This window comes from Rhipicephalus microplus, chromosome 2 (genome assembly GCF_043290135.1).
Source record: "Rhipicephalus microplus isolate Deutch F79 chromosome 2, USDA_Rmic, whole genome shotgun sequence".
Taxonomy (NCBI): Eukaryota; Metazoa; Arthropoda; class Arachnida; order Ixodida; family Ixodidae; genus Rhipicephalus; species Rhipicephalus microplus.
Genome location: NC_134701.1, coordinates 63,558,606 through 63,583,952, shown reverse-complemented (window position 1 = coordinate 63,583,952; position 25,347 = coordinate 63,558,606). Strand labels below are relative to the sequence as shown.

The window sequence follows — 25,347 nt, the reverse complement described above, 5'->3', positions numbered from 1 at the left end:
CAGCTATTTTTTCAGGGTCAGGCCACACAGCTTCACTACTGACAAGATGCCCCAGGAACAGAAGCTCTTCGAAGCCGAAGGGGCATTTTTCCGGCTTAAGTGTTAGTCCGGCGGAACGGATAGCTTGAAATACTGAGTGCAGTCGCCTGACGTGTTTGTCGAATCTGGCAGAAAATACGATGACGTCATCTAAATACACTAAGCACGTCTGCCACTTGATGCCTGATAGTACTGTGTCCATTAGCCGCTGAACGTTGCCGGTGCTGAGCACAAGCCAAATGGAAGTACTTCAAATTTAAAAACGCCATCATGTGTCATGAAAGCCTATTTCTCCCGGTCTTTTTCATCGACTTCTATCTGCCAATACCCACTCATAGTCGTGCCGTAGGCGCGCCGTAGTCGATCGAGTGAATCGCCGATACGTGTAAGTGGGTAGACGTCTTTTTTTGTCGCATGATTCACCTTGCGGTAATCCACGCACAAACATAAGGTGCCGTCTTTTTTTTCTTCATTAATACAACCGGCGAAGCCCAAGGGCTTTTCGACAAATGAATAACGTCGTCTTCAAGCATCTGCCGCACCTGGTTTTCGATGGCTTCACGCCCTCGTGGAGCTACCCGGTATGTGTTTTGCCGGATGGGTCTGGTCATGTCGTCCATGATAATTCGATGTTTCCTCAGTTGCGTTTCACGGACTCTGGACGTCGAAGAGAAACAATTTTCAATCTTGTTAATAAGCTGCATGATACTTTGCTTCTGCGCTGGCAGCAAACTTGGGCCAATATTAACAGACAGAGGTGCGGGGGGCAGATCAGTTCAATGATCTTTCTCAAGAGTTCGGCAGTTTTTCACCTCGGCGAGCTCTTTTATGTACGCGACTGCCATGCCCATCATTAGATGTCGGCGTTCAGAGCTGAAGTTCATAACAAGGATGTGCGTGTGTCAGCATTTTATGCTCACGACGTCTCTTGCGATAGATAAACCATGGCTGACTAGCTACGTTAGAATTTGCTCTAAGATGTATTCAGAATTGCTCGACGTGTCACATGTGACAGCCACGAGTGCCCTCGACCATGGTGGGATGGTCACGTTGTCGTTGAAAACGCGCAAAGGTTTGCGTCACTGGTGTGTACAGGGCGCATCCGAAACTTGATCTGGGGCCATCCAAAACATAACCTATGTCTCAAGAATTTTGATAATGGCGCCGTATTCACCCAGAAAGTCCATGCCCAAAATCAGGTCTTTGCAGCCTTCCGGTGAAATTACGAAAGTAGCGACAAAATTGGAACTGCCGACATTAATTCAAGCGGTACATTTGCCCATCTACATCACCAATTGACCCTCTGCTGTTCCTATTTTCGGGCCCCTCCATGTTGTTTTGACTTTTTTCAGGCAGTCGACGAGTTTACGGCTGATAATAGAGAAGTCCGCACCAGTATCTACCAGCGCTGTTACTAGGCGTCCGTGTATACGAATGTCTAGATTGGCGCTTACGATTTCCGTTGATGTCGGTGACGTCGTATCGTCCTTGGTATCGTCCATCGTGCGATCGATGGTATTATTCATCGTATCGTGTCGTACAGAAGATGTTTGAGGTGGGATAGCATCTTGATGGGCGGAAGCCTTCCCCCCAAAGGTCACTGCTCTCAGTTTCCCCAATGAGGGCTAGGAGATCTGCCCCGGACCATCTCGGCGTAACTGCGCTGCTGCGGCGAGTTAGGTGCAGGTGAAAGAGGAGTTAGGTGCAGGTGGAAGAGAACGGGGTCGACGATACGGCACATCGGGTTGCTGTGCTTGCGGTTCTGCACTGCTGTCACGGTGGTTATCGAAATAAGCACGGCGGGAGGTTTATAGAAAGTTCTGATGTTCATGTTGACGGTACGGACAATTGCGGAAAATATGGCCGGCCGCAATAGAAGCAAAGTGGTTGATGGTCTACGGTGCGCCACAAGTCTGTCTCACGGATGATTGGTCGACTGGTGGGCATCTTTTGTGACCAAGATGCAGATGTCGGCGGAGGGTACATGGGCGACGTTTGCAAAGGCACGTTAGACTGTGGATATGGCAGTGGCGGATGGGAAGCTGGGGCCCACAGCTCGCTGTAAGGCCCTTGACTGACGTCGTGATAAGCCAGTGGTGACGAGTTGTATGTCGCTGGAGTGGGTCGACGGACGGCTGATGCGTAGCTTACAGACCGCTGATCAGAGAGCGATTCGAGCAATGAAAGTGCCTGGTGGAGTTTTCGCCGCACAACTTGTGCAACGCAAGCCATGGTATTTCTTGCAGAGTCACAAGAAGGTTTCGGATCTCCTCCCGAACCACCTCACGAATGAGCTCATGCAGACAACACTCACTGCCGGCAGTCAAAGCAGAGAGGCTGAAAGATGTGCTGTTTGGTTGGTCATGGTATCGGCGTTGTTGCTGCAGTGCTCGCTCGGTTGTCGTAGCCTCTTTGACAAATTCCGCTACGCTTGTTGGTGGGTTGCGTAGGAGACCGGCAAACAGCTCTTCTTTGACGCCCCTCATCAAATGTCGGAGTTTTTTACCTTCAGGCATTTCAGGGTCAGCCAACCGAAATAGGTGGGCCATGTCTTCCGCAAACATGGCAACGCTCTCGTTTGGTTTCTGTATTCGTGCCTCGATGATCTGCAGAGCAGAATCGCGGCGGTCGGTGTTTGCGAATGTCCCGAGAATTTCCTGCCGAAATTCATCCCACGAAGACAGCGTTGACTCGTCGTTCTCGTACCACGTACGAGCACTGTCTGCCAAAGCAAAGTAGACGTGCGAGAACTTTTGTTCAGTGGGCCAGAGGTTGGCCTTGGCCACTCGCTCATACTGGGCTAAGCAGTCTTCAAAGTCCTCATAGATCTCATCGTGAAAGTGCTTGGTAATTAGAGGCTGATCAACAGTGAGCTGTGAAGGCCCTCCAGTAGCCATTTTTTCAAGCACGGTGTGTTTCTGGAGAAGTTCGAGCGGGATTGCCTCGGGACTAAGGCCTCGCTGCCAGCGACTGTAGCGGTGGACGTCAGTAACCACTGCAGGAACGGGTTGCGGTGGCGGACTCGAAGTGCCAGGGCGCGGAGGTGTCCCAAGCATCAGCTAGAGAAGTCCAGCACCTCCACCGATGTCGCGAGGGGAAAATAACAGGATACAGGACGACGGTGCGACCAGGGAAAACGAGGTCTGTAATAACAGAACAAAAGAGCAGCTGCTTCGACGCCGTCTTCCTCGGAGGAACCGTGGGTGCTGTCCATGCTCATCACTTTGTCGTCCTGTGTCTTTTTGCCCAGCCTTTACCCATGACAATATGTTTTTATAGCTGTTTTCAAAAACTCGCATCGGTGCTTGGCAGTGCGGTTTGAAAGAAAGCAAAAAGTGCTGCTCGACACTAGTTCTACCGACTAACCTAAGCATAAACGTGGGTCTTTACATGGCATTGGAGTCAACGCCGTTTGTTTGCTACGTGCGCCAGAAGTGAAAAAGCGAAAATTGCCCGTAGGTGATTTTGTAGAACAAAAGGCATGCAGCCGTGGTCATCAGAAAACACATCGTTTACGTTGTCCAGTTGAAGTATTCTGCATCTATGCTGCTCCGCATTATGAGCGTGAGTAGGTTAGTGAAAGTAGTGATTTCGGCTTACGGGTATGCTTCCATATTATTTGATGGCGACGCAGGCTAAGGGCAAGTGATCCACCAAGAGCGCGCCGCTATCAGAACCCACCTGGTTCTGGCCAACGTCAAACAAGGGAAGTAGACAGTGAAAGAAGACCCTGCGTATTACCCTTATCACCCATACTCTCTGACAAGTGCAAATAAACTGCTGTCTCTCTTTCTTCTCTAATTTGCGTTCTGCCGCGATATGCTAGTGTAAGGTGGCTTGCTTTAATATGTAATTTGCAGCAGGATGCGCATGTGGCGTCAGAAAAGACTCCACTTGATCACTGGCATTGATACCATATGACTAAACATATGTATACGTTACAATCCTCCAACTTAGCACGCATGGAACAAGGTAGTGAGCAAAACTCCTTTGTAAACTGACCTCCTTCAGGTCCCCGCCCTTCTGCATGGAGATGATGCGCAAGTGGTCCTCCTCGTTGACCCACACAAGGAATGACTTGGCATTGTTGTGGAAGATGCCCCTGCCCGTCGGCCAGAAGCGGCAGGCGTTGGCCGCCTGCAGAAAGCGGTCGCCCTCCTTGAACAGGAAGTGTTCATCGATGAGCCGCTGCTGCGTCTCTCTCGTCATGCCAGTCAGGTGGTAGTAGGTGCCATGATGCTCTCCTTCCAGCGAATTAAGCACTTGAATCACCTTGTTCTCCATCTCCTTGTATTGATTCTCACTCAGACAGGGGTTGAAAGGGTAGCCCTGCGAACAGATTGAATCGAATCTAGGCCTATCTGGCCAACCCACATAAAGCAGCTTTACCAACTGTAGCATAAATATGTACCTGCGAGCAAAAGTACACGGACCATTGCCGTCCGTATCTTGTCGTCGGCGCTGGCTCTAGTCAGAGACGTATGTTGTCGAGCATTTCACTGGCGAATTTCCTGAGATTGATGCTCTCGCGAGATATTCCGTCAAAGTAATGTTAACACCATATGGCTCGCGACTAGTTATGTGGCGTAGACGGCGACTTCAGCACGCGCTTCTGTGATTCGTATTCTTCTGATCTGGGGCCTATACGCGTGATCAATCAGCGGAAAGCCAGTGTAGCACAAGGCGTGTCATGAACGCAGGATAAGTGCAAGAACGTCGCACCATAAAGGGCATGCGTCAGGAAGCTGCATGAGACATGTGTCATAGATCGTCAGTTTTTGATACGCACACCAAGCGGCAGAACCATACAGGTATGCTCACTGTGCGGTAAGCTTTGGAAACCACTTGTCTAATTCTCATACGCTCGGCCACCGTGGTAGCGTAGCTGGTAAGGTGTCAGGCTACTGAGCCTAAGGAGTTGGGTGCGATTTCAAAAAACTACGATGCCGTCATTCCACTGAGGCCCGAATGCAAGAGCTTGTCTGCTCTTAGATTCATGTTAATCGTTAAAGCACGATATGGTAAAAATTATACTGGCGTTAAATCGTTGAAGAGCGCCAAAATACAAAAACAAAAAGAGGAACTCACACGTACGCACAATATAGCAGCAATGCCTTACGTACATGGAGATTCACACAAACTCAAGAAAATGACTTTAGGTGCTGGTGTTCATGTGGTTTTTTCAATGTGGGTGACATGTGCTGCCTTGTGATTGAATAAAAAGGGAACAGAGTAAGCTGTTCGAAGAAAGTGATAAGCCATTCCTGCAGTGCACAACACCTGTCACATATAAAATCCCGTGTTCGGCCACCAATGTAAACTGGCGGTATAAAATTCAGAAACCATTGGCGAACAGCACGCTGATGGCGCCCGGAAACGGCAGCCAGCAAAACTCGACAATGTGCGCTGCCCATGTACGTTCTTTTTTTCTTTTATTAAAGACGATAGTCTTTCTTAAGGACCTTCGACGGAAACATTTTGGTCTGTCTATCTGTCTGTACATTTGTCTGTTTGTCCGCCCTAACGATACCTCAAACGGCATCGAACGGTCAACCCTATCCGCAGCGCCCACCAATATTCCTCAAGGTTTAGCGTTCATAGTTGTGTGATTGTCAATTAAAAAAAGCAAATATTGCGCATATATGAGGCGCCATAACAACATGTCTATGTTTCGTATGTCTGCCTTTATACTAAAAGAGGACACACAAAAAACACTATAAGGACTGTAGCGTTTAACGCGCTGCGCTGACAGTGCAACGCGATGATCGGAAAGGTATTTCCAACGCTTTGCTAAGACGGCACGTTGGTGGCACCTGCTCGTCGCTTTGCATTCTAGACCTTATCACCTGCGTGACTGGCGCGCATCTTTCTCTGCGGTCGCGCATGCCTTCGTTTTCAAAAATAACTGCTAGATAGCGCTCGTGTATAACGTGCCTAGATGCACTTGTTCGCCTCCATTACACGCTCGCGGCACTCTAACGCAGCGCCTTCAGAATACTTTTCACCAATATTCTTCCACAGAACATGAAGAAACGTTTGGTTCACTCTCTATAGACGCAAGACTGTCGTCTTTCGACGACATTTATTGTGTAACAAGTAGATTCGGGCCATTTTTTTTCAGCCTGCCCTTTTTCTCTATTCAATTATGGGCGAATCGCAACGCCAGAAAAGGTGCAGGGCGTCACTTCTGCAGTAGCCACGAAGGCAAGGAGTGGTGATATTGTTGTAAAAAAACGTAATTTGATTTAGCAGCATTCGGTGACCACCGCATTGTGTCTGAGTGTCGTCTGTTCCGTAGAGTCAAAAACAGGCGTAGGGAGTCATAAGAGTGCTGTTTTTTGGGTGAGTCGGAAATTCATGGCCCAATATATTATTCTGTATGGAGCCAGTTTTCTTCGGTAATATGGAGTTAGTTTTTCTAAAATTGTCACATGTGATGAAATTACCGCGCAGCAATGGCTTTTGCGTTGTATATCGACGTAACGTGCCGTATGAATGCTTTCACCGCTGAGGAACGTCTAGAACTGAAGCGAAGAATGTGGTGCCCACCAAGAACTGCCATTATTTATAACGTGTTTTCGTAAGGATATCATCGGTGATATTGTTCGGTGGTTCCGCGGCGACTGCAAAAGAAGCTGACATTAAAATATACAGTTATTTAGAAGGTGCAATAATAAGAACTAAAGGCAATGCAAAGAAATAAAGTATAGGGGATGTTTTTAGAAGTAACTTCATCGTAAACACCGGAAAACAAAAAAAACGTTAGGAAGGGGTCTCACTCCAAATTAGCCTGAAGTTTTTATTTTAAAACGTCCACGTAAAGCTTACTTTCCGCCATTTTGGTAATTCTTAAATTTAGAACAGTGCAATCGAGCCGCAGGAAAAGGGGTCTTGTACTGTTTCAGTTCCGTTTGCTGGTTAATGAAGGCTTAGTGCGCCCAGTGGCGTATCATATTGAAGGGCGCAATAAAGGTGTAAGTGAGATGTGTAAATAATAATTGATGGGGTGGGGTATAGCGTTCTAAAACTACCATGTGATTATAAAAGACGCCGTCTAGGAGGGCTCTGGAAATTTCATTGTGCCGAGGTTCTTTAACGTGAATCCTTGTGTAAGTATGTGGGCCTAAGGCATTATCTCCTCCATCGAAAGGGCGGCTGCTGCGGTTGAGAGCACATCTCGCGACTTGCAGGTCAACCGTTGAGCAACACAATCACTAGGCCACCGTGGTGGATTAAGAGAGATGTGGTTGACACGGACGTAATCATACTGCGTTTATAACCTTAAAATTATGTAAGCACATCAATGCACTGCTTTAGAGACGCCCCCAGATAGATAAATACCGAAGAACAATACATGTATGGCAGTACCAAGCTTTTTCTTCGTTCTCATGGAATATTGTGGGGTGCTAACTATTTGAGTAAACTACCTCACCAGTAGCCGCATATTACGTGTTGATTTTCGCAAACGTAATAGATAAAAAATAGGTCGCTTTCTTATGTGTCAAAGTGGCTCACACTGAAGACCTTGGACATATTCGATCATCTTTGGCCACTCACCTGCAATGACCGCCCACAGCGCGTCCTCGTGGAAATGATGAACTGCCCCTCTGGGTCTAGGTTCACCAGCGTGTTGATGTCGCCAAAGTCTGTCGGTGGGTGCCTGTCTGTAATTTTGAAGCCCTTGTGGTAATCCTCGATGATGGGGTTGAACAGATCAGCGAAAATGGTGTACGACTCGGCGTCAGGTGCGTAGACGCCGATCCCGCTGTCCAGGTTCTCAACACCTGCGCTCGTTTAACCACACTACTCTGAGTAATTGCCTATATAAGACTGCCCATCGTAAAACACTGTAGGAAGCGTGAAAACGTCAGCAGGTTGGTAGGAAATAACTGAATATACGAAAAGCGCAACCATGAAGTAGTTACAGCGTAACTACACTCTTAGACAAAACGTTAGCAATCAGTTAGTAAACGAGTGTGTTTAGTAGTTTCAGGAGTTTTTTACTACTTTCGCAGCACACTTTTACTAGCCAGCAGCTATTACAGCCATTAACGTTGACCGTTACTATCAAGGAAACCTTTCTTAGTGTTTTAACTAAGCAACTACTAAGCCATTTAAGTTACCTGATCTTTCGCAGCACATTTTGCCGTAATGGTGGCATCGTAAGCGAAATTTAGGCAAGGTTTGATTTTATTGAATATCTTGGTATGGAAGTTCCCTGCTTCGTGATGACACACACATAAACAAATAGAAAGGGACATGATGCCAAGTAGAAAAACACAATTCTCTCATTTCAATCATCTTTTATTATCAATTTTTTTGACTGCTAACGAGTACGCGGTTCGCGATCCCAGAACAGGGGTAAATATAACCATCAAGCTGGTTCTACAGTAGAAATCTGCTATGCCCAAGTGTTGAAAATTTACTTGTGCATGCGTTCGCGTGCGTGTCCTCGTGATCCGTTGATATGAATTCTCATACTTATATGAGCATATTGTAAAGAAGAGGTAGTACTCCGGCGCAGAGGCAGCAGCATCGAGCGTGCAGCAGCGGCTCGAGCTCAGAATTGCGGCTGGTGCATCGCCTTCCAAGCCTTGCAAGCATCAACCTTTCTGCTCAATAAATCTCATTTATAATTGGTGGAGCCGTGCTGTGTACCCTTACACCTTCCCGCTACCATCCTGGAACTCCATTCACGACGGCTACCTTCTGCTATGCCAGACGCCGATCAGCAGACGCTTCCATCTCTTCCGGCCACCTGTCCAGGCTGTGTTCCTCATCGGGAGCCTCCAATCTTCAGTGGAACAGATGACAAGGGCGTTGAACATTGGCTCTCGACTTTCGAACGGGTGAGCGCTTTAAACAGATGGAGGGACGCGGACAAGTTGACGCGCGTGTCGTTCTACCTCGCGGGTGTAGCCAGCCTTTGGCTTAGAAACTACGAGGCAGACGTCCGAACGTGGCCGCAATTTAAAACGTCGATTGTAGCATTCTTCGATCGACCTGCCGTCCGAAAACTTCGTGCCGAGAAACGTTTACGCACACGCGCACAAGAAACGGGTAAAACCTTCACAAGTTACATAGAAGATGTCGTTGATTTGTGCAGACCCAAGAACGCAACAATGACGGAGGCTCGAAAATGTAAGCACATCCTCAAAGGGATTGACGACGACGCTTTTCAAATGCTCTTGGCGAAAAGCCCGACCACTGTTAACGACGTAATTAGCCTCTACCAAAGCTACAATGAATTGCGGAAGCAGCGAGCTCTGACAAGACGTCTTCCAGCGCAGAATTTGGCATCGCTGTCTAGTGTGATCAGTGGTCATGACCAAGCGTCACTAATAGCCGAAATAAAAGCATTTGTCCGCGAAGAAGTCGCACGACAGCTTTCCTTGGTGCCTTTCACACCAGAACCTACCACAACTTTACCATCGTCTCTACGTGGCGTCATTCAAGGAGAGGTCGCCGAGGCCTTACCAGCTGCTCGCGAGCCTAATCTTGTGGCTGCTCCTCTCACCTACGCTGCGGCTGCAGCCATGCCAACTCGCAAGGCGCCTGCGCCTCTGTTCCAGCCTCGCGCTAACTATCCCCCAGCTCCAGTTCACTGGACCAGCACTAACACCGCCAACCCGTGGCGCACCCTCGACAATCGCCCGATATGTTACGCTCGTCGATACCCCGGACACGTCGCAAGGTATTGCCGCTGCTGGACGCATATCACCAATGAAAACCATCGTGAGCCTTTCTTCCCACTTGACTCCAACGCGCGATACGGTTCCTCCACTCCAATGCCAACCCGCTACCAGGAGGACCACCACCCTCGGTCGGGACGTCTTCGCTCGCCCTTTCCACGCCACCGCTCGCCTTCTCCTATGCGTCGATGGTCCGCGCGTAACGAGGAGAAAAACTAGACGACGCAGTTCCTGACGCAAGAACTGCGAAAGTTTCGGTTTGCCCAAGTCCTCATTTGTCACCTACCAATGTTATTGATGTGTTCGTCGAAAATATCCCTACTGTCGCTCTTGTAGATACCGGTGCAGCTGTTTCTGTTATAGATGCTGGATTTTGCCGCTCAATTCGTAAGGTTATGACGCCTTTCTTCGGATTATCGTTTCGCACAGCTTGTGCTCAACCTGTTCAACCGACCGCAGTATGTACAGCCCGCGTGACAATTAGGACGTTCTGTATACGTTAGAGTTCATGGTTCTTTCATCGTGCTCCCATAACATAATCTTGGCATGGGACTTTTTGTCGCGTCATAATGCCGTAATCGACTGTGCTAGGGCTGAGGTTGAATTTTGCTCACTGGATGACCAAGCGTCCGTCGACACCCAGTCTGCCGCTAAACTTGTCGCTAGCGATGACATCTACACCCCTCCATGCTCTTTTGCATTCGGGGCAGTTTCATGCAGCGCCATATCCGACGGCACGGTCTTTTTCACACCATCTCCAATATTCGTCACCAGAAGAGCCCTCCCCCTGCCTTTTGCTGCTCTCGACCTTGTAGAAGGCTCAACCACAATGCCAATTTATGATCATGAGTCGTCGTCTTTATCCCTACTTTGTCACGAGTGCCTTGGCCACGTCGAGACAATCAGTTCTTCCAGAATTATATCCGTTCCCGATGAGGTGCCTTCTACCTCCGTCTGTGAACTGGCTGTCGTCTCAGCGGCTGACTCAACGTCGGCGAACATATCTCAACCATTCATCGCTGCAGATTTGACATCTTCGCAGCGTTCCCAACTCCTCACCATTCTTGAGAGCGACCGCCATTCTTTCGACGTTGAACAAACATCTCTCGGCCATGCCTTAGCAGTAGAACACCATATCGACACTGGGTTCCACTCACCGCTACGACAACGACCATATCGCATGTCCGCTACAGAACGCCGCGTCATTGCTGACCAAGTAGACGACATGCTTCGCAGAGGCGTCATTCGACCTTCCCAGAGCCCATGGGCGTCTCCGGTGGTCCTCGTCAAAAAGAAAGACGGTTCTATTCGTTTCTGTGTCGATTTCTGGCAATTGAAGAAGATCACGCTGAAGGATGTCTATCCACTACCGCACATTTACGATGCTTTGGACAGTTTACAGGGTGCCGAGTTCTTTTCCTCGTTAAACTTGTGGTCAGCCTACTGGCAGGTGCTTATGGCCGAGGACGATCGCCCCAAAACCGCTTTTGTCACGCCAGACAGCTTATATGAATTCACCGTCATGCTCTTCGGACTTTGCAATGCACCTGCAACGTTCGAACGAATGATGGACAACATCCTGCGTGTACTAAAATGGAAGATATGCTTGGGTTACTTCGATGATATCGTGGTCTTCGCACCTAACTTTGACACACACTGACGTCGCCTTCAGCACGTCCTTACTTGCTTAACTAACGCAGGTTTGCAATTAAACCTCAAAAATTGTCGATTTGCCATGCGTCAACTGAACAATTTGGGCCACGTTGTTTCCAAGCAAGGCATCCTCCCGGATCCCGAGAAATCGCGAGCTGTTACGGCGTTTCTGAAACCTGCCACCATTAAAGAACTTTAAGTTTCATCAGCCATCGCAAGGTGGCGAAAGCCACCTTGCGACGGCTTCTCACGACGCCACCCATTCTACGCCATTTCGATCCTGAAGCTCCAACCGAAATCCACACCGACGCCAGTGGTGTAGGCCTGGGTGCTGTGCTCACACAGCGTAAACCGGAGCATCAGGAATACGTCGTGGCATACGCTAGTCGCACACTTACCAAGGCTGAGAGCAACTACAGTGTCACAGAAAAGAAGTGCTTGGCCATTTTGTGGGCCCTTGGAAAGTTTCGCTCACATCTATATGGTTGTTCTTTTGACGTCGTGACCGACCACCACGTGCTGTGCTGGCTTTCGACGTTAAAAGACGCATCTGGCCGCCTCGCTCGCTAGGTGTTGAAAATTCAAGATTATGACATACGCATGGTTTATCGGTCAGGACGGAAGCATGCTGACGCCGACGCCCTTTCTCGTTCCCCCCTGTCCCAGAATGCTACAGCTGACTCCGCTTGCGATTCCACATTGTCATCGCTTGACTTTGACACCATTGCTATCGAACAACGCAATGATCCGTGGACTGCGACTCTCCTCAATCATCTCTCCGACACTTCTGAACTCCCGAAGACGCGAACGCGCCGGTGCCAAGTTCCACACTTCTCGATACGTGACACGCATCTCTATTGACGCAAATACGCATCAGAGGGACGCAAGTGGCTGCTCGTCGTTCCACGAACCCTGAGGTCGCAGATTTGTTCCTCTTTCCACGCTGACCCACAATGTGGCCACGCAGGAGTCTTCAAGACCTACGAAAGGTTTCGACATCGCTACTACTGGCGTGGTATGTGTACCTTCATCGGCAACTTCGTCTGCTCTTGTGCCGAATGTCAGCGCCGAAAATCTCCACCACACGCCTCCGCCGGTTAACTGCAACCTTTACGATGCCCTTCCCGACTCTTCGAACGGGTTGGAATATATATTTATGGGCCACTTCCATTGACACCGACTGGCAACAGGTGGATAATAGTTGCTATTGACCACCTAAAGCGCTATGCTGAGACCGCTGCTCTTCAAACGGCTAAAGCACAGGAGGTTGCCACTTTCCTACTGCGTCGTTTTGTGTTGCGTCATGGAGGCCCTCAAGAACTCCTCAGTGACCGCGGCCGCGCCTTCTTGTCCGAGGTCATTGAAAAATTGCTCGCTGAGTGTGCTATTGTACATCGCACATGTACCGCTTACCACCCTCAAACCAATGGGGCTACCGAGTGCTTTAATCGTACTCTCGGTGACATGCTATCTCTGTATGTGACGCCTGATCACTCCAACTGGGACTTAGTCCTCCCATTCATTACATACGCCTATAATATGGCAACGCAAGCGACAACAGGCTTCTCTTCTTTTTACCTCCTCTACGGCCATCACCCCTCCCGCACCATTGACACCATTCTGCCCTATCGACCGGACGCGTCCGAGTGCCTACCGATCTTGGACGCCGCCGGACACGCAGAATGCCGCCAGTTAGCTCGTCGCTTTACCTGCGATGACCAAAACAGGCAAAAAGCAATTCATGATGCCCAGACCTCAACTCCCGTTTTTTTTTCCGGGTGCTCTTGTGTGACTGTCAGTGCCGCATTGCACACCTGGGCTCTCTTCCAAACTTCTGCCAAAGTACGATGGGCCATATCGTATTCTCGAACAAACTTCGCCAGTAAACTACCTCATTGAGCCTCTTCCACCACCATCAGAGTTGCGACGTCACAACCGCGAGGTTGTACACGTCCAGAGGCTCAAGCAGTACCACGGTTCAACGCCGCCTTCACAGTACTAAGTCGCCAGGATGGCTCATTTTTTTTCTCCGTGGGGCCATTGTAAAGATGAGGAAGTACTCCGGCTCAGAGGCAGCCGCATCAAGCGTGCAGCAGCGGCTCGAGCTCGGAAATTGCGGCTGGTGCATCGCCTTCCAAGCCTTCCAAGCATCAACCGTTCTGCTCAATAAATCTTTATAATATATTCATACAAGCATGAGGACTCATAAAAGCATGCCATAAGGTCATTTCAGCATATGATATGGTCATACGAGCAAATGATATATGAGTATGAGGACTCATATGAACGTATGATATGCTCATATAATGATGAGCATCATCGTATGTAATATCACATGTGAATCTGATTTGATGATATTGTTGCGTAAAAATTAGACGAGGCGCGTCTATTTAGATTCTATATTGTCAATAATGCGTAGAGCATCGACTAAGATGAAGGACAGCACGCACAACGGACAGACTACCTCCTCGTTGTCGCCTTCTGATCCCTAATACGTCAGCTACGTAGCATTACCTCCCCCCCCCCCCGGCGGTTAAAACACCGTTTCGTTGCACATTAGTAGACAGTTATAGTATACCGGGCTTACCGGGGTACTGTGCGTACCGTGATACCGGAATTGTTGTTCGCATGAGCAAATACGCACGTGACCCGTACCGCTTACCGTACGCGCGGTATTTTTCAGATTTAAGGTATCGTAGGTGCACGTAGTGTACTTAAACATGGCGGTGCTCTCGGACGCCTGCTTCGAAGTGATTTTGGCGTAGTTACTGAAAGATTCACTTTGTTTGCAGCAAACGACTGTTTAAAGTGGCTTCGCTTGCCTTCAATTAGCTTCAATGACCGAGTATTACGGATTAGATGGCGTAATTTTTTAGACAGCTTCCCATTTAAAACGCGTCAAGGCCTAACTACAAGATCGATGCGAAGAAATCGGCAACATAATTTTTTTCGCGTTTGGTGCGTGGTTCCTATTTATTTTATTTCATTATTACTAAAATAAACTTGTAATATTGCTTGGCGCTATGTAATAGGCAAACAGTCTCGCTTTCTTTTCCTTTTCACTGTCTTTAACTTATTAACCATCTGATAGGTGGCGCCACCTTCCCAGCTGAGGCACGTTAACCACATAGACGCTATCCCACTAAACTATAAGACGCTGTCCACAACGAACGTTTGCTGCACGGTAACGTCGTTACCTTAACCTTCGTAGTCACGTTATCCGTAAACTATAACTGTCCAATTACAGTCTTCAGAAGGCAGGGGGTAAGGTTTTAGTCTTCTGACGTGCACAACATCGCTAGGTGTAGTTTCAGGCAGGTTTGTGATCTCAGATGCAGGAATGATCTCATAGGTGATGTCGGTTACCTGGCAGATGACATGGTAAGGACCCATGTAGCGAGACAACAACTTCTCTGATAAGCCGATTCGACGAAGTGGGCACCACAGGAGAACAAGAGAACCGGGTGAGAAGCGAACGTCAACATGCCGGCAGTTGTAAATGGCTTTCTGAGCGGCTTGCGAAGCCGAAAGTCTAGAGCGGGCGATCTGACGTGCGTGGTCGGCACGAGCAATAGCGTCGCGTGCATATTCGGTTGACAGCGTCCTAGTGGTTGGAAGTAGAGTGTCGAGTGGTAACGTCGGATGACGGCCATAGATCAAATAAAAGGGTGAATATTCAGTGGTGTCGTGGTGCGAAGAATTGTACGCGAAGGTCACGTGGAGTAGTGAATGAGTGAGTGAGTGAGTGAAAATATCTTTATTATGGTCCAGTGCAGATGTTGAGGTTGCCACGCGTCATCCGGCTACTCCCACGTGGAGACCGGCAGGTCTAGCCTGACGGCCCTGTCGCGGGCACACTGGACGGCCAGGATTTGGTCCCGAAGTTCTGGACTGTGCAGACGCGCATCCCACTCTGGTTTTCTATAAGTCGGTCCAAGCGACCCGCACTCCCAAAGGATGTGTGCTAATGTAGCGCTCTGCCCGCAAGCGGCGCAGGCGGCATCGGGGAATTGGTGAGGATAAATTGTGTTTATGTGTGCTAACGTCGGGTACGAATGGGTTTGAAGTAAGCGCAACGAGACGGCTAGTGCTCTATTGAGTTTTTAATGTGGCATTGGGAATGCCCGCCTCACCATGTATTAATACTTCGTAATCTCGTTGTTTGTAGTAGGTGTGTCCTTATGTCCCACGTCGTCGGCACTGGAGCCGTCGGCCAGGTCGAGAGCAGCGTGGTCAGTGAGAGCGCACGCTGCTGTGTGGGCCGACTTGTTCGGGTTCAGTGCAAAGCCGTTTACCAGCCGATATGCGCGGGGAAGCGATGTATGGTGTGAGGGAGAATCGTATCTCTGGTGGAGCTGTTCAAGATCCTGGCTGCCTGTGTTGATATGCGGCCCTTTTGAAAGGCTCTGACTGCGGCTTTGGAGTCGCTGTACACCTCTTCGCACCGACCATTTAGCGGAGTGAGTGCGATGGACACTTGTTCGACCACCTGGGGGTTCGTTGTGCGTACCGGGGCGCAGTTCGTAGTCGAGCTCATCTGGTCCACGACCACCGCTGCGAACTTTTTGCCGTCGCGATATGCTGCAGCATCAACGAAACTTGCATTTACGTCACCTTTTTCCTGTTGCTTCAGCAGAGCCGTCGCCCTTGCCCGACGACGTCCCTCGTTGTGTACAGGGTGAGTGTTGCAGTGTATTGGGGCAACAATGACGTTTTCCTGTATATATCTTGATATACGCACGCTATTTGTTTCCAGCTCCATAGGGTTAAAACATAGCTCGCTAAGTATGCGCCGACCAGCCGTCGTAGTGGTCAAGCGAGCCAGCTGCGAGTGTTCTTGCGCTTCCGCTATCTCGGCAGCAGAGTTGTGCACACCGAGCGCGAGCAAGTTCTCGGTGTGTGTGCGTACGGGAAGCCCCAGTGCTTTCTTGACGACTTTTCTGATTGGCTTAGGTCGGAGCTTGTCCCACTTTGACCTAAGCCAATTGTGCATGGCAACGGTGCCGGTAAAGTGGCAGAGCACAAACGCATTGCTGAGCCTTAACAAATTGTCTTCCTTAAGGCCTCAATGTCTCCCGGAGACTCTTTTGACGAGCCGAAAACCGTTGTCAGTCTTGCCGACAATCTTCCGCAGAGCGGTGCCGTTGCCACCTTTCGCTTCAATAAATATGCCGAGGATCCGAATGGTGTCTAACCTTGGGATTTCCTCCGCGTCACTCATGTAAATGTGTATATCGCTTTCTTCGACGGGTTTCCCTACCTTAGGTCGGCCACCTCGTTCTTTTCTACAGATCAGGAGCTCCGCCTTGGCGGGTGAGCATCTTAGTCCCGTTTGGCGCAAGTACGATTCCACCTCGGCGATTGCTTCTTGAAGGGCATCTTGCACCCCACATTCGCTGCCACCAACGCACCAGATTGTGATGTCGTCGGCGTAGATGGTATGCTTGATGCCGTCCACGCTAGCCAGTCTTTTCGACAGTCCGCTCATGCAGAGATTGAACAGCACCGGAGAAATCACAGACCCCTCGAGCGTGCCTCAATGTCCGAGTGGTACGTCCTCAGAGAAGAAGTTCCCGATGCACTGTCTCGCTTTTCTTTTAGACGAGAAGGACTTCATGTAGTTGTACAGCCTGGGCCCAAGTTTGAGTTTCGCCACAGTCTTCAAGATGAATTTGTGCTTGATGTTGTCAAAGGCCTTCTCTAAGTCTAGGCCAAGAAGAGCCTTTGTATCTCTAGAGTATCCATCAAGAACTTGGTGCTTAATGAGCAGCATTGCATCCTGCGTTGAAAGGCCGGTACGAAACCCGATCATATTGTGCGTACAAATATTATTTCCCTCTAGGTAGTCGTTATGTCTGTTGAGAATTGCGTGCTCTGCCACCTTACCTACACACGACGTGAGGGAGATGGGGCGAAGATTCTCAAAGCTAGGAGACTTTAATGGCTTGGGAATCAGTACGGTGTCAGCTAGCTTCCATTCCTCAGGAACTCCTCCCGTTTTTCATGCTTCATTGATGAAACCAGTTAGACGTTCTATGGATGCGTCGTCGAGGTTTCCGAGCGCTCTGTTCGTGATCCCGTCAGACCCTGGTGCCGTATTGCGATTGAGCATTTGTATCACTCTCCTGATTTCAGCCTCTGAAAAGTCTTCGTCTAGTTCAGGTATAGGAGGGCCGCCATACTCTGGGAACACGCCATCTTCGTCCTCTCGTTCGACCGGTAGGTACTTGGAAACTAGTCGAGTAACGAGTTCGTCAACCCCCTGTTCTTTGGCGGCTTCGTGAAGGTCACGGGCTAAAGTGTGTCTTTGTTTGGCTATAGTGCTGTGCTCGTCTAAGAGGCGCTTCAGAAGATGCCAGGACTTGCCATTTCTGACTTTACCGTCGACGGACCCGCAAAGCTCATCCCACTGCTGTTTGCACAGTGTGTCGCAATGTTGTTCGACTTCTTTGTTCAACTTTGATATTCTTTGCCGCAGCCTATGGTTGTCCTCTGCTTCTTCCATCGAGAAAATAGAGCTGTCTTGGCTTCGAGCAGGTGGGCAAGCCTACTTTTCATCTTCTCCACATTTAAATCTGTCTTTATCTTCTTGGTGGCAGCGATGGTATCTCAGGGGATGTCCTCACACCATTCCTCGAAATTGTCAGGAGCACTGGTCCTTGTTCCGCGAATGATAAGGAAAAGATCCCAGTCAACTACCGTGAACTCACGGACTCTGCTACGGTCCACTATAATAGAAGTTTGCAGAACGTAGTGGTCACTGCCAAAATCTATGGCAGTGTTGGCCCATGTAGTCTTTCTTACATTCTTGATGAAAGCGAGGTCTGGCATCATGTCTCTGGTCGCAGAGTTGCCTATACGCGTAGGAAAAGCCTTATCAGTGATTAAGGTAAGGTCTAGTTCGGTGGCGTCCTGCCAGGGGTCGCAACCTTTTCTCGTCTCATACACGCATCCCCATAAGCCATCTGGGGCATTGAAGTCACCGACTATGACAAGGGGCCGCGGACCAGCTAATTCAACTGCCTCTCGAGCAACGTCTTGAACTGCTGGCGCCTATACCTGGGGTTACTGTAGACATTCAATACAAAAACACTGTTTTTCCGCTGATTGCACCGTAGTGTGTCAAGTAGCATCTCTACCATTACATACTCGATATTGCATCTGGTCATGTTCAAGTTGTGGCGACGTGTGTCAGCTTTTTACTTATTACTGTGCAGACACCTCAGCCTCCTGAATGGCCAGGGACTGCCCGGTAACCAGATAGCGACGCTGCAGAGGCTAAGGTCTCTTGAAGGGCTATAACTTGAGGCTTCTTCGTTATTGTTCTAAAGTACTGCTGCAGGAGTGCTCTTTTACCAGCGTACCCTCTGCAGTTCCATTGCCAAATACAGACAGTGTCTTTATCGTTATCCATTATGGATTCTTATTTGATCACCACCATGGGGGGTCAATGTGGCTCGAAAAATGTGTTCCTCTTCGTGAATAACTCCTGGGCTATCGACATGTACGGTAATGGCCACTTCCACGTTGCCAGGCGACGCACCCTGTGGCGCAGATTTAGGCAGTTTGGCACAACTTTCCAGCGCAATGACGCGCTCGTTCGTGGCTCTAAGACCCTATACTGGGTCACTGAATGCAGCCTGCATTGTAACCAGTGTTTGCTTAATCTCCTCGAGTTGAGATTCCGTGTTCTCAAGCTTGCTTATTGCCGCTCTGCGTTTGGTTGTCATGGGCCCATCTCCAATAGGGGCTGAAACCGGAGCATCGGTGGTTGCGCCTTCAGTATTGCTGTGCATCGTGCTCAGCATTTTTTTAAACTCCGCTATTTAATTTGCCATTTTAGTAAGCGTATCTTCAAGCTCGGCGTTTTCTTTTTCAATCGTAATATCTCCGCGTCTCTAGCATGCTCTAGGAGCGGGTCGCATTGCATGGGTTGCTCGCCGTCATTACTACGACTCCTGTTGGCCCAGGTTAAGTTTGACTTGCCCCTGCTCTGGTCCTCGGTGTCGTGTACTGCTCTGGACAGCTGGACTCCCCATGCATGCCCGCAGTCTTCCCTGAGCGAGGGGTCTGGTTTGGTGCTCGGTGCGTCAATCTTTCCCTGGCCAGGTGCGAGACTGGATCCGAAAAGGCCACCGGAGCTGCGACGTTGTCTGGTACCACCCCAGGATTGAGACCACGTCCTGCACATGGAACGGGCCCTGCACATGGAACGGGGTTGCATCTCGAACGGGATCCGAGATGCAACCTGGACGTGGAACGACTGCTGCAGCGGCCTCTTGTTCTGGATCTCCCTCAAGATTTGAATCAGCCTCCAGGAGCCGATGGTCCGGGCTGGCCCTGCTGATGACAGTCATTGAGCTCGAGGAAGCCATTGACATTGACGGATGGAGACCTCTCCCGAGAGCGCGGGCCCTCAGACCTCGCCTGCGCCTGACGACATAGGGTATCTGATATCGGTGCTGGCATTCCCTGGATGCGGTGAGGTGCTTTGCGCCACACAAACTGCATATTGGTCCACAAACATGATCCTCTTCTTGCTGGATAACTTGTCTGCAAACCTTGCAGACTGAAGCGTTGGGCGTCAGGCAGACGTCAGAGTGGTGTCCTAGTCAGCCGCAGGCATAGCAAACAGCAACTTGCTTCCTGTATAAAGTGCACTTGATGAGGGTGCCGCCATAAGAAACATTACTGGGAACCTTGTACCCGCCAAACAGCACTATGATGGCGCCAGTATTCTTAATTATTTTTGGTCTGAGGGCCAGTGGATTTCTTGCGTTGACAATCTTTCGGTCGATGGCTCCGGGATCATCACTAAGAGAGATCCCATAGATGACTTCATTGCTGGTGGTATGCGGAGCAGCCACATATGCCCTGACTTCGTGGTACCGTCCGGCCACCGTAATAGCTTCAACGTTAACGTAGCGTTTAATATTCTCTTGGCTCGAAGTACTGACGACCATAATATTTTGCAGGTGATTTGGGCACATTGTGTCCGTGTTTCTCTTTTCCGGACCGAGCCCCGCCGCACTCCATATGGCCTCTGCCACGACCAATACGCCAGACTTGCTAATACACAGACCGCCTCGCGGCCTCAGGATGACCGTAGTTTCTTGACATGGCAGCAGTGGCGTCTTGCTTCCTCTTATAAGGGTTTTCTTGACATCTCTGAAGCTGTGATGGCCGGGCGTAGGTTCTTGAGCGTTCGTCTTAGACGCCGGCGTTCCGGCGCCAGCAGCTCTATTGGCTTTCCTCACTTTCGATCGTCTTTTAGACGCCGTAATTCATCCGGAATCCTTGTTATTCTCTTCAGCGTCCCCCGTGGTCTTCGATGATTCATCTTCCATCTCTTAATGTAGCGAGAACAAGTCCTTTTTATCTTTGAGACGTGGTGCCTGTGCACCACGCAGACAATGGCGCGGCCGGGTCGAATGATGGCGTCTGTAGCTGCACACTCAGCGTCGTCGTCACGAAAGTCACTTATTAATGTACAAATAGTCCACCCAACAGTGCGATTCTTGTGTCCACAGCGTCCCGATGATCTTATAAGTCCGTTACGACCTAATTTCAGGTGAATGCAACCTCACATAACACCAAGAAGCGAAGAAATCACTGAAGCCAATCGCAACGTGTTCGACCTGCACGGCGTCATCACCGTCCCCCACGCGAGGTAGCGCCAGGTACCAGTCATAGTAGTCGGAGGGCACATACATGCGAACATGTCAGTGAGGGTGCGATTTAGGCGTTCGGTAAGGCCATTTGTTTTGGGATGGTGTGAAGTGGTGAACTTGTGTTGCGTCAAGAAAGAGCGTAGAAGATCGTCGATTACTCTGGACAAATTTGTAATTGGCGAGGAGCGCCATGGTTTATGATGACATTGTGGAACAAAAAATCTGCAACGTTAGTAGCGGTGCTGGTGGGGAGCGCTCGGGTGATGGAATATCTAGTCGCGTAGTCTATAGCAATGGCGACCCCATTGTTGCCCGATTTCGACCCAGCAAAAGGACCGAGAAGATATATACCAACACGGAAGAAAGGTTCAGTTGGGATGGAGATCGGTTGAAGAAGTCCTGTCGGGGACACGGTAGGTCGCTTTCTACGTTGGCATTTATCGCAGGAGGGCACGTAACGGCGAACGGACCTAGTGAGACCGCGCCAAAAGAAGCGGCAACGCACATGGTCGCGCGTCTTATATACACCCAGATGGCCAGCACTTGGCTCAACGTGAAGCTCGTGCAGCACGGTTGAACGCAAATGTTGCGGTACTACAAAATGGAGCTCAGGGCTATCTAGCTGGAGGCTACGATGGTACAGCATGCCATTCAGGAGGACGTATATGTGAAGCGACGAGCCGTTCAGAGCATGTTCGAGACGGTCAATGAGTTGTCGCAGGGAAGCATCACCACGTTCTTCATCACCAGTCTGAAGAAACTGTGACGTTGACATGACGTTAAGGCTATAGGATCGATGTCCGATTCGTCGAGCTGATAAACAGGGTAGCGGAATAAGCAATCGGCGTCCATATGGAGACGTCAAGACTTGTAAGCGACTGAGTAAGAATACTCCTGTAGGCGTAATGCCCAACGGCAAAGTCGTTCAGTGGGGTACATCAGATAAGAAAGCCAACGCCGCGCGTGATAATCGGTGATGACATGGAAATGGTGGCCATACAAGTAAGGACGGAATTTTGAAACCACCCAGACAAAAGCGAGACATTCCCGTTCTGTTATAGAGTAATTGCTTTCAGACTTTGAAAGTATGAAAGTAGACGGCTAGCATACGTGATTACACGGCCGTTGCCCCACTGAATTTGCGCCAAAACTGCACGAATTCTATGACCCCTTGCATCTGTTCGCACTTCTGTAGGAACACCGAGGTCGAAATGTGCAAAAATAGGAGGTGTCGTTAGAGCGGTGATTAGCTGAGGGAAGGCGTCAGCTTGAAGATGGCTCCAACAAAATTGGACGTCTTGTTTAAAAAGGTCGGTGAGTGGCCATGCGAGGGCTGCAAAGTTTTTCACGAACCAGCGAAAGTAGAAGCAGGGGCCCACGAAACTGCAAACGTCATGGACAGAGCGTGGGACTGGGAAGTTAGTTACAGCGCGTACTTTCACTGGGTCTGGTCGTACGCTAGCAGCGTCAACAAGGTGACCCAACATGGTAATATGACGAAGACCGAAGTAGCGCTAGGAGGAATGGAGCTGCAGGCCGGCCCTTTGAAATAATGATAGAATGGTCGAAAGGTGTTCAAGGTGGGTTGCGAAGGTTGATGAGAAAATGAACACGTCGTCCAGGAAACACAAACATGTCGACCATTTAAATTCTTATAGGAGCGTGTCTATCATTCTCCCGAAGGTATCTGGAGCGTTGCATAGACTGAAGGGCATGACCTCGAATTGGTAAAGACCGTCAGAAGTGACGCGGTCTTTTCTCGGTCCATGTCATCTACAGAAATTTGCCAGTAGCCAGATCAGAGGACGAGAAATGAAAAGAAGGTGGCGCCATGGAGACAATCGAGGTCATCGTCTGTGCGTGACGTCAGTGCGCATCATCAGTGGTAAAGTGCACATGTCTTTTTTGGTAATTTTGTTGAGGTGGTGATAATCAATGCAGAAACGCCATGAGGCGTCTTTCTTCTTTACTAATACCACGGGAAATGCCCAAGGGCTAGATGATGGTTTGATTACGTTTTTCGTAAGCATTTTGGCCACCTCTTTTTTAATCACTTCTCGCTCGAACGCTGACATGCGGTACGGCCGACGGTGAATGGGCGCAGAGTCACCAGGGTTGATTCGGTGAGTGACAATTTTAGTCTGGCGCAAGGGACGATCGTAGGTGTCGAAAATGTCGCTGTATGAGGCCAAAACTTGGCAGAGAGCGTCGGCCTGGTGAGGCGACAGCTCCGATCTAATCATGTTTCAAAAAATACCATCGTCTGAGCTGGGTGATCGTGAGACTGCGCTTCGATCAGGAGCAGATACAGCGACAACACTGACATCGTCCTCTGTTAAGGCAGTTAGCTGGGCTAGAGACATCTGGCAGGGCAACACTTGATGGGTGAAACCAAAATGAAGGAGCGGAAGGAATAAATGTTATCCGCTATGGCCGCGATGGTATGGGGCACAGTAGCACTGCGCGTCAGCCGAACGTCAGTAATAGGCGTAACAATATAATCACCGTCAGGAACGGGAGGGGTCGATGACAAAGACACGTACGTGATGGCTCAAAGTGGCAGGCGAACGAAAGTGGTTGGGCTCAAGCGGCTGGTGGGCTCCGCAGAGTAGTCGGCAAAGGTTCGAAGATCGGAGCTGTGGGTACCAGACGAACACTCAATCAAGGTCGAGTGTGCCGAAAGGAAATCAAGGCCAAGTATGAGGTCATGAGGGCAACAGGGAAGCACGGCAAAAGGACCACGCCGTGACGACCAGCAATGCTGACACGAGCAGTGCACACTCCGATTACTGGTACAGTACCGCCATCGGAAACACGTATGACACCGTTATATAATGCAACACATCCCCTGACGAAAGCAGGACCCCTGCCAAAACTGTTGAAAAATTAATATATTTATCCTTGCTGACAACGCTCCCGTTGTGCCATATCCCCTACCTTCACGAAGACTAACTGACCCATTAAATTATTTCTCCCAATATATATATATATATATATATATATATATATATATATATATATATATATATATATATATATATATATATATATATATATATATATATATTATAATGAAGGAATGATGACAACGAAAGGGAACAGCAAGCATCATCGCAGAGTAAGGCACCACGTGATCGGCGCTCGAGCTCCTTCATCTTCCTCGTCCTGTCGCTATATCCAATCTCCCACCTGCCCGTTTGGTTCGCCCAATAAACCTCTTTCCATTTGGTGGATCGTGCTGGGTAACCACATCGCCTACAACCTGGAACTCCGATCCCGCACCCTGCCGTCGACCATGCAAGTTGACGCTGCCCAACAAACAATACCTCTCGCGGCCGCTACTTGCCCCGGCCCGGTTCATCAACGAGACCCCCCGATCTTTGCCGGCACCGAAGACCAGGACGTCGAGGACTGGCTGTCGTCATACGAGAAAGTCAGTCGACCCAACAGGTGGGATGACGCTGCTAAGTTAGGCATTGTCAATTTTTATCTCACCGACGTGGCCAAGCTTTGGTATACGAACCACGAAACCGAGTTCGCGAATTGGTATGCCTTCAAGCAGGCAATATGTGCCGTTTTTGGTCGTCCTGCCTTACGGAAGCTGCGCGCCGAACAACGTCTGCGCACACGGGCACAGGATCCAGGTGAAACTTTCACATCATATATAGAAGATGTGATCGATCTCTGCCGGCGCGTCGATGCTTCCATGAGCGAGAGTGCGAAGATACAGCACATTATGAAGGGCGTCGACGATGACGTTTTCCAGATGCTTCTCGCGAAGTCTCCTAGCACTGTGGCAGAAGTAGTGACTTTGTGCCGAAGCTATGATGAATTGCGGAGGCAACGAGCTCAGACGCGACGCTCATTCCAGACAATCCAACCAGTGACCGCACTGGACGCTATGACTGACCAGACATACCTTCTCGCACAAATGAAAGACTTCGTGCGAGAGGAAGTGGCTCGGCAGCTTTCTCTGCTGTTTTTTGCTCAACGCCAGGAGCTCTCGCACCAACAGCCACTGCGACACCCACCACCATTGGCTACCATGCTCCGACATGTGGTCCAGGAGCAGACTTCCGAGGCTATGCCGGTGCCCTTGCAGCAGCCCCCCGTCACCGCGCCTCTTACTTACGCTGAGGCATTAAAGCAGCAGCAGCGAAACCACCCCCCGCCGTTCCAGAGACTGCCGTATACCTCAGCCCCGACTCAGCCGTCCACCGCCTGGGTTCCTCCCATTGGCACCACAGCCTCGACTCACCCGTCTGCCGCATGGACTGGTCCCCTCGTCGCCA

At 49.7% G+C, this 25,347-nt stretch overlaps 1 protein-coding gene across 1 annotated transcript in view; it reads right to left on the bottom strand.

The window, feature by feature from the left end:
* Positions 1-25,347, bottom strand: part of LOC119170869 (arginine kinase-like) — a 124,742-nt gene that overhangs the window by 37,647 nt on the left and 61,748 nt on the right. Inside the window, exons 2-3 of the mRNA XM_075886513.1 lie at positions 7,597-7,823; positions 4,042-4,368 (exon numbers count right to left, since the gene is read on the bottom strand). Of these exons, the coding sequence (XP_075742628.1) occupies positions 4,042-4,368; positions 7,597-7,823 (554 nt within the window). The remainder of the gene's footprint in view (positions 1-4,041; positions 4,369-7,596; positions 7,824-25,347) is intronic.